This window comes from Ammospiza nelsoni, chromosome 5, assembly GCF_027579445.1.
Source record: "Ammospiza nelsoni isolate bAmmNel1 chromosome 5, bAmmNel1.pri, whole genome shotgun sequence".
Classification (NCBI taxonomy): domain Eukaryota; kingdom Metazoa; phylum Chordata; class Aves; order Passeriformes; family Passerellidae; genus Ammospiza; species Ammospiza nelsoni.
The window spans coordinates 6271549-6290897 of NC_080637.1; the positions used below are offsets into that span (position 1 = coordinate 6271549).

Sequence of the window (19349 nt, forward strand, 5' to 3'; positions counted from 1 at the left end):
AAACTCCAGAGCCATCAAAAGTGAGAGCACCTGCCCTTAATGACCCATTGGAATGTTTGCTTTAAAGTGCAGTTTCAGGAACCACACATGGCACAACTGCTTCAACTGCTTCACTCCCATCTTAGCAAAGAAGCTCAGAAATTATTTTCCCATCAGGAACCACTCTCTCATATGCAGGATAAGAATTTCCAGGAATAGATTAAAGTATTAAGGAAATACAAGTCAAGCAACAGGGAAAAGATTCTTTAAATATCAAATAAAAGGAAGAGTATATTATAAGAACATTTGCAAAATGTTCTTCACAAAAAAAAAAAACAAAACCTACCTGTTTATTTCTTTCAAAAACAATGAATTCAGATAAAGTCTATCCAGCAGCTAAGGCATACACCTTAACTATCCCCCACTATCCCCAGAAACATTTTGTTTTATGATACTCCTGTCATTTCCTGTCTTCAAATTATTATCTCAAAACAATAGGCATTGAGCTCTAAGACAGGCTATATATCATAATAAAAATTATTACTACAGCTGCTATGAGGTAGGTTAGCTATTGTTTCTCACTAAAATTTTGAATTAATTTTCCAATCTCTGAACTGAAGCCTACAGCTTTTACTAAGTTTTCAATAATCTATCATAGTTGGACAAGAATTCTAGAGTCCCAAATCAATAACCAACTGTCCCCATAAATCTCTGAAACTTTAAATTCTTAATCTTCATTATTTTCTACAGATCATTCTTTGAAGCATGAAAGAGGCAAAAAGAAGAAAACCTAATGCTCTCAAGTATTCCTATGTGAAATTCTGATAGCCTTTCTTGTAAAAATGTTTGCACCAGTGACAACAACTCCATTTATTATTCAGGAGATCATTTTTCAAAAGTGACTGCTTTTGGCTATGCATTTTGCAAAGCATCCAGAAAAATAAATAAACATCCTCACAGTCTTCTCAATGGTCCTTCAGAGTCAGTAACTGCTTAATCCAACAAATTTGCATCCACTGAGGAATATTTTTTTCTTCATTTCTAGCAGGCTTGCTACCAATTTTAAAGCTTGACACTATGGCTGCAGATCTAGGAGCCTTATTTAGAAGGCATCTTCTAAAGAAGAGAAAGTAGCTTGATATAAAGGCTGGAAAATAATTTCAAGAGAAAGCTACTTTTTAAGGTCTGTTTTTCTTTAGACTTTAAGCATACAAAAAAAGCTGTTCATTAAATTCAGATGATGGAAAACTTCACTAAATGGTCAATGAAAGTAATTCTACCTGTTCCAGGAAAAAACTCTATAAACCCAAAACAGAAAAACAAATGCTGTAACTGGGAAAAAAAGGGAAGACAGAAAAACACAGGGCCACATTCTGCAGAGCTTAGGGCACTCAGAGAAGGAAAATTACACATTGCACAACCCCATCCCTGCTCAGAGCTCTCACTGTCACCCCTCTTGCACAGTTTGCACCCCCTCAGCTCTGGCTACAACACATTCTGCACATGACTCTAGACAATTACAAGACAGACAGTGAGTGTCCCAAAGAGCCAATGCCTGTGTAAATCACTTTTATCACCCTGATAACAGACACCAGACACTAATGGAGATCAGTAGCACAAGTTTGTGCTCATCTAAGTCTTGATGCACTCTTCCCAAAAAAAAAAAAAAAATTACAAAAAGAATAAAAGCATTTATAGATGTACAATTTATTTTTTCTTCACAAAAAATGTGTTTTGTACCTGTCACCTCCATGACCAAAGGGTACTGCTTCTTCCTTGCTCCTATATTTTCTGTAGAACTGTAGGTTTAGACACACAAGTGCACCTAAGCTGCACCATTTAGCAACAGTTCAAAGAGTTCCAAAAGCTCTTAGATATTTAATCCATAAAGACCTGGCAAAAGGAATAGCTCAGGCTGCAGTGCAGAATCCCTTGGATACAGAGGTACTCATGGTTTTTGGGCCTAGGTGATCAGGATTGTGTTAAGCAAGCTACAAAGCATTATGAAGATGAGTAAGAACAGAATCACAGATTATTATTGTGAATCATCAAATTAATTCAATTTCTTTCTCTTCACACTCACACCACGCCCTTCAAAGGCCAAATGGTCACTTCATAAGGCTCAATAAATGGTCAAGAAAGCAACAACAAAACAAATGGAATTCCACCACCACTCCTCACCCCCCCAAAAAAGGTTGTCTCTAAGCAGTCCATGTTAAATGATCAATAAAATAATGTTTGGTGGGGGTTTTTTTAAACAGGAGGAAGAAAGAGGATGGTAGTACAAGATCTCATCTCAGTGAATGCACACACCCCACAGGATTTCTCAGTTTTCCTCACATTAGATGGCAAGTTTCCATATAGCTTTAGCTGCAAATGAAGATCTTTCTGAGAAGAAAAAAGTTGCATACTAGAAGTCTCAAAAAGAAATCAGACATTAATGAAGTTGTAATTACAATAACAAAAACTATTTAAAATATAGTCACCAATAATATGCAGCATTTCAAACAGAATATGCAGCAATTTTCCACTGCCTGGATTTGGGTCATGGCTGTAGTGCTAATCAACAAATTTATCTTAAGCTAAAGGATATCATTAAATGTTCTGTCAAACCTAAGCACACAGAAAGAAGCCACGCCAGTCATTAAAGACTTTTTTCAGTTTTGCTATATTAAACAAAAATCAAAACTATTACTATCTTGCATGTGCTCATACTGAAGTCAAAGTACATTCATTAGTTTAATCAGGCATAGATTGATAAAAGTGAATGTGTGTTCAAATCAAAGAAAGCAGAAAAATAAAAACTTTTAATTTAAACACTTACTTGGTTTCCTTTTGAAGAGGATATAAATGAGACTAATAATCTTGTACCTCCCTGAGGCAAAGAAAAACTAGGAAATTCTATGCACTGCTATTTGTTAGCATGATTAAATTCTTCACTGCATGTACATTTCTGGGCTGATATTTAATCCAAGTAATAAAATGCAGCTGTAGAGAGGCACCAGGAAGAACATCAAGCCTTATTAGTCCACTGCAAAATACACACTGCTTTTATTAAGCCCATGTATTTGCAGCCATAGTTTGTACAGCAAATAGAACACAGTGTGGCTTCCTGTCTCTGCAAGAAAAATCAAAACTTTCAAAACAAGTTTTTGAATGCTTTGTAATAGGGTAATCTAATGCTTAGAATGGCATCTAATCCCACAAATGCAACCTACCTTAGTAATGAAAAAACTGTTACAGAGACACATTCAGAGGAAGAACAAATTTAACATTTCAAAAGTAGCCAATGGAAATTAACCCCAAGGTCACAGAGAGCAGGAGGGAACCACCCTCCTTTAAAAGGAAGTACCTGGGCCTGTTTGCTTCCTGCACTTGTGCTCTAATGGCACACACCATCACCTGGCACTTTCAGACCTCCTGCTCTCCTTCTGTGGTCACTCAGAATGCAGTCTTTCAAAGCAGATTGTAACTCATGTGTTTTAAAAATCCAATCATGCTTACTGTGACTACTTACCTGCTCCCACTGTCAGTTCTCCTATTCCCTCATCAATGAAAAAATGGTAGAAACACTTGGGCATCTGAGACTTTTTTAGTCAGCTTCCCCTTAAGACAACCAATTTCTCCAAATGAAAAATGTCTTTACCTACTTATTCCATGAACACAGGAACCTACTAACACTGTCCCAGTTTTGGCAGATGGAAAACTGCAGTGTATTTACTGTTCTCTATGTTCTCTGCAGCTGTCTGTAGAGAATTTATAATCATGCCAAGTTTCAGCCAACAACTGCCATGGTCCAGACAAGAAGGGTCATCACTGTACCCAGGATTACACTCAGGCACTGCAACCTGGCATTTCAACTCCCACTGGCACTACACCAGTGCTACAGGAACAGAGGTGCCATCCCCCTTTGCAGGGGATTAATCCTTGTTAAATTTCACTGAATAACATCCAGGTAACCTGGCCTTGCTGTATCATCCACTGAACATACAGTGTTAAACAAAAACACAAATTGTGTTAGTTCTTCTAAATGGATGTTCCACTTAATGAGTGATTGCATTAAGAAGAGGGGGAAGAGCATTCAAGAGCCTTACAGTGAGTTTCAGATAAATATTATCTCTTTTAGTTTGTTTAAATGCACAGGGAATAAATAAATACTGAAATGTCACTAAAAGTGACTCATTAGCCTTTGCTCTAAAAAGAAAACTTTCCTACCACATACTTAGAGCAAAATGTACAAATATTTCTGTCACTGCTTCTGACATAGAAAAGGGAAGGGAGGAGCAGGGAAGGAAGTGAGGAGGAAATAAAAAGCAAAATTGACACTTTTCAATTTGTACCTCATCTTTTTACAGCAATAGACAATTTCTTCTCTCCTGTCCTTCAAGACCATGACATCCCTCAAACATTCTTACAGTAATTTGATGCAACTGGGCAAGAGAGGAAGCTAAAAGCTTGTCTAGTTTTTGCAGCCAGATATCAAATACCATGAGCTGTAACTGCACTGAAGCTCCCAAGGCAAGCAGGGTCTGCAGAGCAGCCTGGCCACAAGCATGGCTGTGGCACAGCATCACTCCAGAAACTCAGAGCTGCAGCCCACAAGTGTCACCTCCAAAGCCAAATGTGGGGGACAGCAGGAAATGAAGGTTATGCCATGGTACTGTTTGTACAACTCAGATACAGTAACACCACAAAATAAAACTCCTCATATAATGCCGTATAAAATTCTACTACAAAGAAAAAAAGAGAAGGAAAAAGCTTTCTATTGAATGCAACAGAACATTCTGGTGAGAGACTTACTTCCCTATGTCCCTGAAAATCCTGGCAGGTCTGACTGGTGCTCAAAAGAGCTCTGAGTAAGGCTTTCAGCACTCCACCACAGAATCAGGCAGGTTTTCAAAGAGCTTTTCAAGGCTAAAACAGAAAGACTGCATTCAAGAATCCTGTCCTATGGCAAACCAAAGTGCTTTATTAAAACAAAGTGCCCTCATACATTAGTGATCTGTTACATTAATGACTGCCCTGGCCAAAGCACTGAGGTTCTACAGCGTGTTGGTATGCCTTCCTTTCTGGAGACCATTATGTAACACAAACTAAAACTGAGGGAAAAAAGGAAGAGAAGAAAGAAAACAACAAATCACACCAGCTTCCCAAACCAGAAGAACTTGGGAGCTCTACACAGATTTGTGCTTGCTTCAGAAATTGTGAGCAGGATAGGAACAGGTTTACCAACAGCCCTGAAAAAATTCCCCTTTTATCTTGCCAGTCTCCCATATAACTTTAGAAATTAAAATACCTTAATTATAGGGGAGAGTGTCCTTTGCAATGAGAGCTTAACCAAGCCTTATAATCAGCTGATTGATAGGATATCAATCCTACCACTTAAGTGCAGCCACTTTGTTACCACAAACATCTGCAATCCTTGTAAATACTGCAAGGATAACAGGCTGGATAGTTTAAGTAAGGAAAAATCTTAAACAAATATGAAGCCAATAATCTCACTGACATTACTTACATAACCCCACTTCTGGCAACAACCCCAAATATTTTCCAACAGTGTTACAAATCAAAGAAGTTATTTCCTATCAGTAGCTGGGTAAAGTATGTCAAAATAGTTTTTCTTGAAACACAGTCAATTTAGCTTAAAATAACCACACATCTTTTAAATCAGGTGCTTTGTTTCATGAATATGAACATGAATAACAACATAAAATGAGACTGCAGCTCAAGTATTTTTCATAGCTGTGATAAAGCTACACCACTGAGCAGCAGTACTTCACTTTTCCTACACAGTGCTGCATTTTAGTCAGTCATTTGTATGGAAAGTGAGAATCAACACGACCCACAACAGGCAAGGAAAGTCCCGTGAGCACCTCATTCAACACTTCTGTTGGGAAAGTTCTTCTTTAGTCCATTCCTAATCCTTCCTCCCATTCAGCTGCTTTGGGAATTCTTTGATTCAACAGGAAATAACACCACCATTAGGGAGCTTAAACCTGCAGCCTCTGAAAGTGCCCCTGCAGTAACTGCAACATTGTGGTGTGACTACACAGTGCTAGGGCAGAGAAGGGAGTGCCCACCCAAACATCTACATGTGTAACTGTTGCTTTTCAGCTGTATTTTAGTCGGGAATTCCTGCATCCTTCCCCCTTTGGAATGCACTTGAACACCAGGCTCAAGTTATCAGAGGATGAATAGGACCCCAGAAATATGAATTGCTTCCACAGTGGCAGACACTCGATCCTCACTCCAGAGAACAAGGTCACAGTGTTCTTGTGCTGCTCACTCCTTCTGCTGCAGGAGCACCAAAGGCCCACCATAAAGGCACCATTGTGCCGTGTTCTGTATAAAGGGGCACACAGAGAGGCCCAAAGACTAAGATTTAAATTAAAAACTATGTAATGGGAGAATATTATCATGCCAAAGGCATGTACTCCTGTGTATGCCAATCAGTCATAGTAATTCAGCACTCCTAACTGGCTATCAGTCAAAACAGAGGCAGACAAATGTTAAAAGATTATTCTCCTTTATTTATAAACACATCAATAGAAGAATTCTACTATCTCTACTGTAGGTATATAATTTTACATTGTAAAGAAAAAATAATTACATAAAATATATATCACAAATAAAACATGTAATGAATGTTTAAATATACATAAATTACTATCACGACCATCTTTTTATCATCCTTGTTGTTTCAGAGACACACAGTTAGAGGATCATAAAGTAAATAATTTGTAAACAATCCAACCTTAATTTCCAGTACAAACATGGCAGAATAAATGAAGTGCAAGTGCCTAAAAAGAACACATTTGGGGAACTCTGTGTGTATATGAAAACACTGGAACTCCAACATCATTAATGATGGTAATTCTCCTGCCACAGCTCTCCTGTCAGCTCAAAACCAACAATAGTTTCCTGCCAGTGCCAACATTTTGGTTTACAAACAGAAATTACATCTCTTTAATAGCAGGTGTCATGTTGCACTAATTTATTTAGAGAAGCCCCATCAACCTGCCAGGAAAAAGCCCAAATGAAAGAAAATAGATTTGAAGTTCCCTTTATGAAAAAATAAATTAAAAATAAATGTAACACCTTTTAAAAAATGTTCAGTCAATGTATCTGAAATGTATGCAAAGGGCTTTATAAATTTAGCTTTACTATACATTGATTAATTCAAATTAAACAGTAAATATTTTACAATACTTCTTTGTTAGCAAAGCCCTATAAATGTGCCATTACTGAACTTGAACCTACACCTGCAAACAGCTTCTGGGTGTCATTAATACATTTTTGGTAACTGCAACCTCCTGCAAAGATGCAGCTTCATTTCACACTATGGAGATTGAAGTCTTACTTTGTCCAAGTAAATACATGACAGAATAAAAGCCAAAAACTGTTTATCTGCCTCTTTGACCTAAAAATAAATTTTAAGTAAAAGGGAAGCAATGACTTACCAGCCATAAATATCCTAAAATGTGACCAAAAATAAAGGAAGGATTATGAAGGGACCAAAAATGAAGAAAGGATTATAAAAACAAATTCTAAAAATAATTTTAAGTCTGTTTAAATACAGACAAATTTCAAAAAGCTTTCCTTTATGTTCTGATTTATTAATAGCTGTACTATGAGAAAAATCCACAAGGTCTGAGAAGCTGCATCATTAGGTCAAAGGAATAAATAAAAATCCAATATAATAAAATGCAAATATTAAAACAACAAGTTAGTTTATATTAACATGCCTGCATTTCCCCCATGTGATACATCAGTTTTGTGCAAAGTATTTGGGTTTTTATTTTCTTGCTACTCATGCACCCTGTGTATGCAGAGGAGCAGTTTAATTACAGTAGTGGTGAGAAACTGGGTCACCCAAGATCTGATTAGCCCTCTGGAGATGCCTCTCCTTGCTTAGCACAGAGGAAGCCCAAGATTACCACATTCCTCAACATCTTAAACTACAATTCCAGCAAGGGAAAAGCAGCATTTACCAGAGTCTCACCCACAGACCACTGATCCCCACCCCTGCAGGGCTGCAGAGCACCCATGGCTGCAGCTACCTGGGCAAGAGCTGAGGGAGCCCCCCAAAATTCCAGTCAGCCCCTGTAGCAAGGAAAAATGCAGCAATTCAGGCAGGAAAAGGACACTGATCCATTACTGGCATGGGCAACATTTTAAAGAGGTCATGAAATTTTAAGACTGGAGTTCAGCCTTGGCTCCTGCAGCCCAAACCTTTCTAGTGAAACTTCAATCAAAACTTTCTGGGTGAGACCACACAGATTTCTGGAACTCATTAATTCTGATCTCTGCATCTGTATTGTGAGTCAGAAAATTCTCTCCAGCCCAGCTGCTCACCAGGCACCAGCTGCATTATAAGGAGGAGATAGAGCAGCAAGTAGCAGTACCCAAAAAAAAAAATTTAGAAGACAACACAGAAGAGCAACAGTGAAGCAAGACAGAGTAACAATTCTACTACAAGATTGCAGAGCCAAACAACAACATGTCCTTTTCATGCTTCTACACCCCACTACAAAAAAGTTCATAGTGTATGTACTACTGGTGCAAATTCTCATGTGTCACTGCAGTTACAGAGGTGAATTCCCTTGACAGCTTCAATAAAATAAGAGGAAAAATTAAATAAACACTGATTTTATCAATGAAGCAATTTTTAGAGGGCCACTAACATACAGTAGTTTACTATTTAAGAGTCTTGTGAGTTTCCTTTTTTTTTCAGATAGCTAAGTTGCAAGAGAATTACTATTATTTAACTCTTAAACATTTTTACAAACATTTCACAAGTCTTCAAAGTCACCTTTTGCAAATCTGCATTATGGCTCTGTCCCCTGTATCCAACAATTCTTTATTATTCACAGCTTCAGTTTTTCATAGAGAATTACTATTTCAAGTTTTAGGAAACATAACCCAGGACACACAATAGCTTCTCTTCTATTTCTCAAGTCACAGTTTTTATGAAGATTAGAAGATAACTGTGCTGTGAAACCACAACAATGGTGAAAACACTTCACTAACTGTAGCTTCAAATTTGCATTTTATGACTAAGCTTTCAGGGCTCATAGTTCAGAACTAAAACAAAAACCTGTCAGATAATAATCTGACATCCTTTAACTATTCTTTATTATTATTATATTGCTAAAGTATTTTAGTTTATTTGTAAGCTTTCCCTCCCCAGCATGCAGCTCAGTGAATCAGAATTTTTTCCTTTCTTTTATTCAATCTCAGCTCATTGCAAATAAGTGATGACTACAAAGCCTCTTCCACCAAATCATTCAGTTTTTAAATTATTTGCAACTTTACCCACACTACATAAAATGCACAGGCACCTACACTTTGGGTAAAACAAACAAAGTTTATTTCCCAGTATTTTGTTTATGAACAGTTTGGCTTGGTCCTCAGTTCACCACAGATTCAGGAGGGGAGATTGGAGGTGAGGGGGGAAAATGAGCCAGACTTAATTCCCAGGCTTTCCTTAGGACAGGGATGCCCAGAACACTTTTCTCAGCTGCAAGCACAGGAATAAGCATGTGTAGAATGGTTTGGGCTGGAAGTGACCCTAAGATGATCCAGTTCCTGTGCCCTGCCATGGACAGGGACACTCCCCACCTGAGCAGGCTGCTCCAAGCCCCATCCAGCCTGGCCTAGAGGGACTCACTACAGCACTGCACCTTGATCTGGCTGACCTTAACATTTGTTTGAATTCCCTACTTCACTGCTCATGAACAGGGAAATGCCAGCCAAAACTATTTCTTTACGTACACTATGAGAACGCAGAAGAAAAGCAACAAAATCCATGTTTTCAGAAATCCCAAAACCACAAAGTTCCTCTGTGAACACAGCCTAGAAAGCCAGAGCTGTAATGAGAGGTCAGGGTATGTAACCAACCATCAAACAGCAGCAGCCTTTAATCACACCTCTGTGGGCTGGATTTGAACTGGAGAGACAAAAACTGCCCCATCATTAGCAGCCACACCAAGCACTTGCAGAATGTGAGATTACACTGCACAGCAGCTCTCCAAATGTGTTCCCTCACACAAAATGTGTTCCTAACCCCAGTCAAACAGAAGGAAACCTGAATTGATGAGAGTGAAGCACAAAGAAGCAGGTGACCTTCCCAAATGCAGCATTAAGTTTTTAGTGTGTCAGAAATAAAACTAAAAGCAGAAAGACAGAGTCAGGAAAGAAATATTATGTATTGTAAGCTGGCACTGCATCTTATACATTCAAGGGGGAAAAAATGAAGATGTCAGCAGCTTGTTGCAGTAGTGTGCACTAACCTTAATTTTCACTGCAGCAGCTCAAGTAATTGCATTGTACTGACCCTTCCTCAAAGGAGAAAAGCACAAGAAAAACCCCAAAAATAAAGAGCACAGTTTATAACATTAAGAATTTATCATGATGCTACACATTTTCTGGCCACTAGATATCTGGAGAAAATGCAAATTAAATCAGTTCTTTCTGTGGTGGGACACTCTAGGTAGGTTGCATCCACCAGGATTTCTCTGACAAGTTATCTTTAAATAGAAAACAAATCAATAATCAACTTCACCTAGCTACACCTGATACTGTTACAAACCCTTTAAGGATCTGACCTCAGTGTCCTTTAAGGCATACAATGGAAAAACACAATTTCAAATACAAACCTGTCTTACCCTTATTTATGGAAACAGACATTTACAAAGCTGTTCCACAGAAATAAAAGCCTCAACACTGACTGCTTCAGTTTGAACAGATTTTTTGTATTGTCCAACAACAAACTATCACTATCAATGGTGAACTCTGCAATTCTGCCAATGCTCTTCCCAACACAGGGAAAGATTCAAACAAAAAACAGGATCCAAAGCAGGCTATTGTAACTATTTAAAAAGTTCTAAAAAGTAATTCTCTCGTTCACTTTCAAAAAGAAATTAACTTAAAAATAAGCATATGTGTGTTTCATGAGTACCAGGATATTACCAGATCTACTTCTACAATGCATTTAAATAAAATAACAAGCTTTGTGTAACAACTTTTATATGGTAAACAACAAATATTATATAGTAAAAATTACTTCATCTAGTGAATAAAGTTGGCAAAAAACCCAAACAGATATGATCTGCCTGTGAAGAAATTTAGGACAGATATTAGAAAAAGGATTTAATCGTTTTAGGACTTAGCATCTAGCACAGCCCTTCACAAAAATCAATGGAAATAATATATTGAATCAAGTACATCAAGTACAAGAAAATAAGTAGGATTCAATCATGTAGCCTGCACATAACAACATTTTGGAGTTTTTAGTGCCCTTCTGAAGGCTGAGATTGCCTCATTTTAGATAGATTTTTTGTTTGAATGCCACTAGGTGATGCACAATTTAGGAAGAGTAGAGACTCTCAGCATTTTTAATACCTCTGGCTATTCTGGGTGCCCACAGATTCCTGAATAAGCACACACAGAGAACTGTACAAATAAATGCAATCCCTAAGCTGTGGTGCTTACCTTACTGACTGAGATATTTAGCAAAGAGGAGCACAAAACCAAGGTCTGTGCTTAGAGTTCAAGTTTCTCTCAAATAAACCATAAGCTAAGAAATTCAACATCAGCCAAAGAGAAACCATCTAACCTTCTCCAAACCATATTTTTCAAGAGTGGCACTTTGTGCTGTGCCCTTGAAGCCATCACAGCATCCCACCACAAGCATGTGGCACCCTGCACTGAAGAACACCATTCCTGACCACCACAAAAAGTACAAAATGTTGTCTTGCATTGAATAAGGATTCATTCTTCCTAATGAACAGCTGAACCCTCCAGCCTGGAACCAGCTCAAAATCTGACCAAAGCAAGGGTGTTCTGCTCTAGCACTGTCTGTGTGTGCTGGACTCAAATAAAAATCATCACAGCAGCACCCAGGGAGTCACATTAACACAGCAACTGAGAGTCAGTTATTGGTTATGTGTAAGACTGCACATAAGGCAAGGAAAAACATGAAATAAATATTCACATCCAGGGTTTGACAAATCAGGATGCCTGGAAAATTGTCATCTATGCAATACAGCAAATTAAACATCAGAAAGTAAACAAGTGTGAATAGCAATATGAAAGAAAATAGAAATAAATCAGTATAAAAACTAAAATAGTTCTACCTACAGCAGCATGAAAAATTACACCAAAAAAAAGCTCAGAAGAGTTTCTGAACTATAGGTAGTTCACAAACTCTTCTGAGCCTTTTTTTTTGGTGTAATTTTTTCTCTGCTGCATTTAGCAAGCATTTCCTTCATCATTCTTTTTTATTTCCAGATGTCAAGAGCAATCATTTTTCATTTAGTTTGACAAGAAATTTAACCAACAATTTTCTTTACTCATTTCCTCCCAGAAACTCAAAAGGTCTTATTTTACTGAGAAAGGATATAATTATCCCATGAACAAGATGCTTTGCCTTCAGCATGTTCAGTACAGTGCTGAAGCTGAGCTGCTTTACAAATACAGTTCCTGTGCAAATGAGGTTTTATTCTTATTTCTACATGAGACAAGGCCAAGCAATATTGCTGACAGAAGCTGCATGAGGAATTCTCACATCTGTAAAACTTATGAGACATTCATATACTCAGAGTTCACTAAAAAGAGCTTATCTTACCCATCAGATGTGACCTAAAGCAAAACTTCCTGTGCCTTTCATCTGGTTTTTTCCATCAGAACAGACATTAAGTCACAGTTTTCTGTGGCTCAAATCATTCCAATACATGCCAGAATTCCTATACTGGAATTTGAGTAACATATTCATTTTTTTCCCTATAAAATGAAGTCCATTGATTTTATGTTGGATTTTTACCAGTTATTTTAATTTACTAGGCAGTCACAAATTCTGGAATTCTTATAAGGCATTTTCCTCTCAGAGTTGCATGTTTTATTTATACTGAATAAAACAAACATTATCTTGTTACAGAACTCAGCTCCTTGAAAGTGAGACCAGACTACAGAGAAGTCTTACAGAGCACACATTGATCAAAAATTCGCAGATTAAAAATGGCATCTGCCAACTCTCAGGTTTATTTGGTTATTTTTACAGGACTGAAGACACAAAACTCAGTATGAATATTTTCAAGGAATAACCACCTCCCAAAAGCTACTACAGAAGTACAGTTCTTCTAAACTACAAATTAAGGGTTTGCTTTTTTCCTGAAATAAAAATCTACTTACTCATGACTGGAAACCTCTTTGTATATAATCCAAGACAGGTCTTGAAGCAAGGTATCTTGTTGGAGAAGGTTTCTCAGAGGTATACATGTCCTGAAGTGGGAGGAAAATAAAAACACAAATAATTTTTTCAACTTCAAATCACTAGAATGTATGTTTATATATAAACTATCTTTCCTACTCTCTTTTCATCCTCTTTGTTAAATAAAAAAGGAAAACAGAGATGTGTTTGTTATGACTGGGGAGCTTTAGTGCTTATGGATGTATTTGGCTGTTTATCAACTCAAAATGTGCACCCTCCTCTAACAATCACATTATCAACTTGTGTATGTACTAAAAAAAAAAGTGCTATAAAATACAATGTTTGTTATCTCTTGGGAGAGTTAAAAAGTTAAAAGTACAAGACTACAACATAGATATAGTAACTGAAAATTCCTAAGTGGTATTTTGCTTCAGCAACCTCAGCTGGCAACACAATGCAAAAAAATTCCACTTTTTAAAACAGAAGAAATGCAATTAAGATTACTAAACAAGCACATTTGGCACTCAAATCAAACATTTCCTTCTCAGAAACAAAACCTGAATGAGCTACCATTCCTAGCAACCATAAACCTACAGTTCCAGCAATCCCTCACTGATTTCAAAAAAAGACACCCAAGTAGGGCAGATATGGATTCACTAACAACAAGCCTGGCCCTCCCTGAAGCCAAATATAGAGGATTTAATCTCCAACAATGACAGCACAGCAAGTACATTTTGAAAAATTTATTATATAATCTCCCTCCTGCTGCTAAAAGCAAGTTTATCCAAGTCTGATTCAACAGTTAAATGAAAGAAACTTCACTCACAGCTGAGGTGAAAAGAAGAAATCCAACATATCCACTAAGCTGTACAGAGCTTTCTCCTAATACCTGCACAAATGCAGGCTATCTGTAAATTAAGAAATCTTATGGGATATATTTCCTCTTTTCAAAACAAATCAGAACCTGCTGAACCTCACCACCTGTGCTAATCCAGCCAGATATCTTGTGCTGACTCAGACTTCAAGTCTGAACTCTCCTGATCTCTTCATGCTCAAAAAAAAGCAAAGTAAAATGCAAGAAGACACAAGAAGAGATTGAACTTTTCCTAAATTATGACTTCACATAACATTTACAGATCTACAGCACATAACAAAGCAGTACAGGAACTACCACAGGACATCACAAGGAGGTTCCTTTATCAACTGCTAAAACAATTTTAAAAATAAAATAACATCAAAGCCACACACACCACGAAAAAAAGAAATCCAGCTGCCAAAAGGAAGCCTTTGGTAAAGCTGCAGATTGAAAATTACAACCAACTTTTTTGCACTGAAAAAGTAACACAGGGAAGAGACTCAGAGGGGAAAGAAGGCAACTGAAAAAATCCACACACCAACATTCTAAACAAGCAGAGATGAGCACAAAGCCATGAGCTGCTACATCAGTGAGGAACAGTTTGGACTGCAGGCCCTGTCAGCTTTCCATGAATGTCTCCTAAATTAAATATTTAAGCACACACAGCCCAATCAGAAGTGAAGTGTCTGTTCAAACATCTCATTAGAACTTGTCAGCTCCCTCTTGATTACTCATGTCAAAATTAGCAAATATAACTCCCAGGACATTGAATTATTTACTGGGCCAATAACACCTGTAATGTTAAGAACATCAAATGGATCAGACATCCCTCAAACCAGGTCCAAAGCACTTCTGACCAGTTTCACACCAGCTTGGGGCCCAAAACCTTCTTGAATCTTATCCATAATCAACTGGAAGACCAGAGTCTCCCATACAACCTGATTTTCCAAAGGCATTATCTCACCCTAGTTTTGTAAACACAAACAATACTCTGCCTCTGAGCCATGGTGTTACATGACATTTTATTGTGTGTACGTACAGGAAAAGGCTGTTCATTAGGAAAAAACAAAACAGCAGCTCTGAAAACCACTCAAGGCTAATAATAGCTTAATTATGCACCCTCATGTTTCATAAAAACCTTGTCACGTAAGGCTGAGGAAATGAGGTGGGGATGGCACAGAGGCTCTGCTCCACCTGAATGTGTGAAAAGTGAAGGCTCCAGTGCACCAGAGCGACCTGACCTCCAACTCCAGCCTCAACTGCTGCTCCTCTGCTGCCTCCAGTGCCTAAATATTCTGTTTAGCATTGCTAGCATCTGTTTAGCATACAATGCAGACTTCTGGGAAATTCAGCTGTTGTTCTCTGAAATAATGCTATGTGTGATTTATATAATTGCCCTTGTAAATAACTTTTTTTAAAAAGGAAAATTTTGTCTTTCATCTGTAATTTTGAGTACAGCAATAGCAAGCAGTGTTGAAAGTCAACACCACCAAATAGCAGACAGTCCCTGTTCTCTATTGCATTGCAACAGCAACACCTTCACCTAGGGATGTACATTAGAAACTAAACTGCTTTCACTTTGCTTTGTTCTCTATTGCATTGCAATAGCAACACCTTTACCTAGGGATGTATGTTAGAAATTTAGAAACTGAACTGTTTTCACTTTGCTTTCTCATCAAATCTGATTTATTTCAATGCCTGTAGAGTTCTCTCCTGTACAGAAATACTACCAACTAGTACAAAACAAAGACTTACTTGCTCAGTGTCTTTCTGGAAGACACCATCTTGTGAAAACATTTAATTCAGAACAGTGCCTGACACTCTCTCTGCTTTCCCTTGCAATCAACAAGGCTATGATAAAAGTAAAAAATAAAAAACCAAACCACCAACCCACCCACACATACCCTTGATCTTTGTCTTTTCCTCAAGAGCTAACCCCTGTATTCCACCTCATGTTTCCTCAGTGACACACTTCTACTCTCTCACTCCTGGGAGAATGACAGCAGTGGCTGTGACACTGCTGGCACTGAGATTTGACAGGAATTTTACCTGCAATGAGCAAAGCTCTTTGCAACTTCAAATTCACTCACACTCACAGTACATTCAATTACCTGTTTCCATAGCTGGCGCCAGGTCTCTTTTTTACCCAATACTCTGTTTCAGGATAATTAGCAGGAGCCAGATTGCCAGCAAATTACAGCATATTGTACTTCCGTGCAGTATGATTCTACCCAGAGATTTTCCTTTGAGATGGCAATTAAAGATTCAGGTCTAGCCTGTGTGTGTTGCTGCAGGATGTGTTTAAGTTAGATACTAAGGAGTTAACATTAAGAATTTATTCCCCCAGTTCCCAAGAACCAGTAATCACAGGAGCAGCATGCAACTGCCCTGCTTAAACACACCAAGACAAAACAGCCCAAAGAGAGCCTGCCTTGCACAAATCAGTGTTTTAGTGTCATTTACTGTCTTCTTTAAACCAAACATTATGGCCCCTCACAGAAAACAGACAGATTTCAGAAGCACTATGTTTTGGAGTTGCACAGATAGCTGGCTGGCAAAACACTAAGTCTGAAATTGGTGGTTTCTGTGCTGTGTAATCAGAGGGCAGAGGAACAGCTGGTTAAAAGGCAGTTCTACTAAATACTTATTTTACACTGCATCTCAGCTGAACTAACTTTAAAGTTATAATCAGAAACAACAAAAGTTAAAAAGGAGTAAAACTAAGTCACTTCAGAGCACAGTTATTAAAAAGAACAGAACAAAAATGCCTAATATAGCACCAAGCCTCTAAGCACCGCAGCTCAGTCAAATGCCCGAGACAGCACAAATGCACAACTCACAACAAAGTGCAATTGCTACTGTTTCAGAACCGACACAGAATCACTGAGTGGCCACAGATGAGGAAGCACATGGAAGCACAAATGAAACAAGCCCAACGACACACCCTCCTTTGTTCATAGCAGGAATATTTACACTACAAAGCGTTGAGGCAAATCGCCTTTAGTTTCAGGCACTGCTGATTGGCCGCTGTGTTTGGTACACACACGCCTGGCAGAGCTGGAGTTTCGACTGTCACACAGCAGCTCTAGATTGCAGGGCGCGCAGCAAGCTAAAAAACCATAGAAAACAAGTATTCGATATAATTATCCTAACTGAAATGGTCCTCCACAGGATGCAATCGTTGTGAACAGGGCAGATGCGGATTTGTTTTCACTCCAGTGTAATTCAGTGAGACTGAAAAGCAGCTTCCCTCACAGGCAGTTTTCAGTGCAGCTGCCTCCTCCAAGCAGCAAACGGCACAAAGAAAGTTATTCTCCAGCATATGCGGGTGAACAACTGGTAGAGGAGTTTGGAGACAGTGACTTTTCAGTCACCACTTGACTCTGGTTCAGCTGGCAGCTCAGTGCCTTCGGTGGTTTTCTACAGGCAGCCATGCACGCCACAGAAAGAACCTGAAACACCTGATAAATAATTGGCTCTTTGCAGGCAGTCCCAGCGGAGACCAAGGGCTGGGAGAGGGCCATGGAGACCCAGGGCTGAGCACAGCGTGGGGGACGCCCTCTGTCCCAGCCCACCGCTGCCAGCCTGGCACTTCCCACCGCATACCTGAAGTATTACAACAAGCGGAGGAGGGAGCAGGTACAGAGAGAGCAGCGGTGCCAGAAAATCACATTAAAGGGTTCAGCCATCGAAATCCTCCCTACTCCAGACTAGGGCGGCACTGTCGCCTCCCACATGGCCAGAAGAGGGGAGGCTCAAGGAGGCCCCAAGTGTCGGACGGACCTACAGCCGTGCCTCCCTCAAGCACACACCCACAGGCACAGCCCCCAGCCCCGCTCTGCCTGCGGCCCCCAACGCCGCCACACCTCACTCCAACCTCACAACGGGACCAGGGGCATCTCCACAGGGCTTCCCCCGGGCTCCCCCAGCACTCCCGGCTCCGCCGCGTCCCGCAGCCCCCCACGCGCCGCCCCCTCCCAGCAGAAAGAGCCTCCAAAAACACACACAAACACCCCTCCGCTGGGAATGGAACAGTCCCAGCACCCCAGTACCCTGCAGGAGCCGGCTCCCGCCACTTCCACCTCTCCGGCCTCGCGGGGGGTGCGCCCCCCCCCGGGGGAGGATGGTAGCGCCCGCCTCCCCTCAGCCGGGAGGAACCCGCCCGCCTCAATGGAGGGTCCGGCGCGGCACCTCCACACACACACGCGGCTTCCCCCCCCACCCAGCACCCCCGCAATGGACGGGTCCAGCCGGCCATCCCGGGGCCGCACAATGGCCGGAGTAAAGTCGCGGCTTGTCCCTACCTTTGCTCGGCTTCCTCCTCTTCCCGGGGCCTCCCTCCGCCGCCTTCCCCAGCGGCGCGTCCCTGCTCGCTGCCCCGGGACCGGCAGCCTCCGACCAGGAAGTGCCCCGATGTGACACCGCCGCTATGGAAACCCTCCCCGCCCCCGCCCCTCCCACAGGGCTGACCCGCCGCCGCCGCCATCTTGGGCTGGGACGAGGCGCCTGCCCGGGGCCGGGAGCTGCTGTGGGGAGAAGGTGGGAAAAGCACAAAACAGACAGGCTGCCCTCAGAAACTCCTTGGCTGTGCTGCATCAGCTGCCAAGGCTCCCAGTATGGACACCCATTGTCCTCTGTCCAGTTCTGGGCTCCTTAGTGTGACACCAAAAACATCGGGATAAATCAAACTCCCGAACTCTTTATTTTATAGTATTGGGGGGTAGATGTTACTTTATTCCCAGCAGGTAACTCCAGCCTTATGCACTCCAATTCCAAAACTTTTCACTCACACATTTTCAGCAAACGAATTACTGTTCATTGGTTCTGAATTACATAACTCTCTTCATTAATTACTACTCTATTAGTTATTGGTTTCTTGCTTCTAGTGCTAATTAGTCCATATTCTTCAGCCTTTTTATCAATTTTCCCTGATAGAGTCTACAGTGTTAGGCTGTAATGTCTTTGTTAGTTACTTCTGGTTACTCCAATATGTCATTGGACAGCCATAAATTTTGGATCCTTGGTGTCCAGCTTTCATTGAAGTTTATCAGGGTTAGTCTAGCAAAACTGAAAAGTTCCAGTGATCTAACAATACGTGTCAAAAGAAACTTAGCAACGTGCTGGCTGAAGTGGAAAATTGCACTGCTTGAGACTAATACACTGCTTTTGATTAATTAAAACAATTACTTTAAAAAATTAATTAGGAAAGTGGTATAATTTCCAACAATTCCTCCTTTTGGAAGTGATTTTAATTACTTCTTTTAAGATTATGTCCACTTAAATCACTGAATATTTGGCAAGACT

The 19349-nt window shown here is 39.9% G+C and overlaps 1 protein-coding gene across 1 annotated transcript in view; it reads right to left on the reverse strand.

Moving 5' to 3' along the window:
• Positions 1-18448, reverse strand: part of USP6NL (USP6 N-terminal like) — a 113987-nt gene extending 95539 nt beyond the window's left edge. Inside the window, exons 1-2 of the mRNA XM_059471976.1 lie at positions 18350-18448; positions 13171-13260 (exon numbers count right to left, since the gene is read on the reverse strand). Of these exons, the coding sequence (XP_059327959.1) occupies positions 13171-13174 (4 nt within the window). The 5' untranslated portion in view covers positions 13175-13260; positions 18350-18448. The remainder of the gene's footprint in view (positions 1-13170; positions 13261-18349) is intronic.
• Positions 18449-19349: the final 901 nt, after the last annotated feature.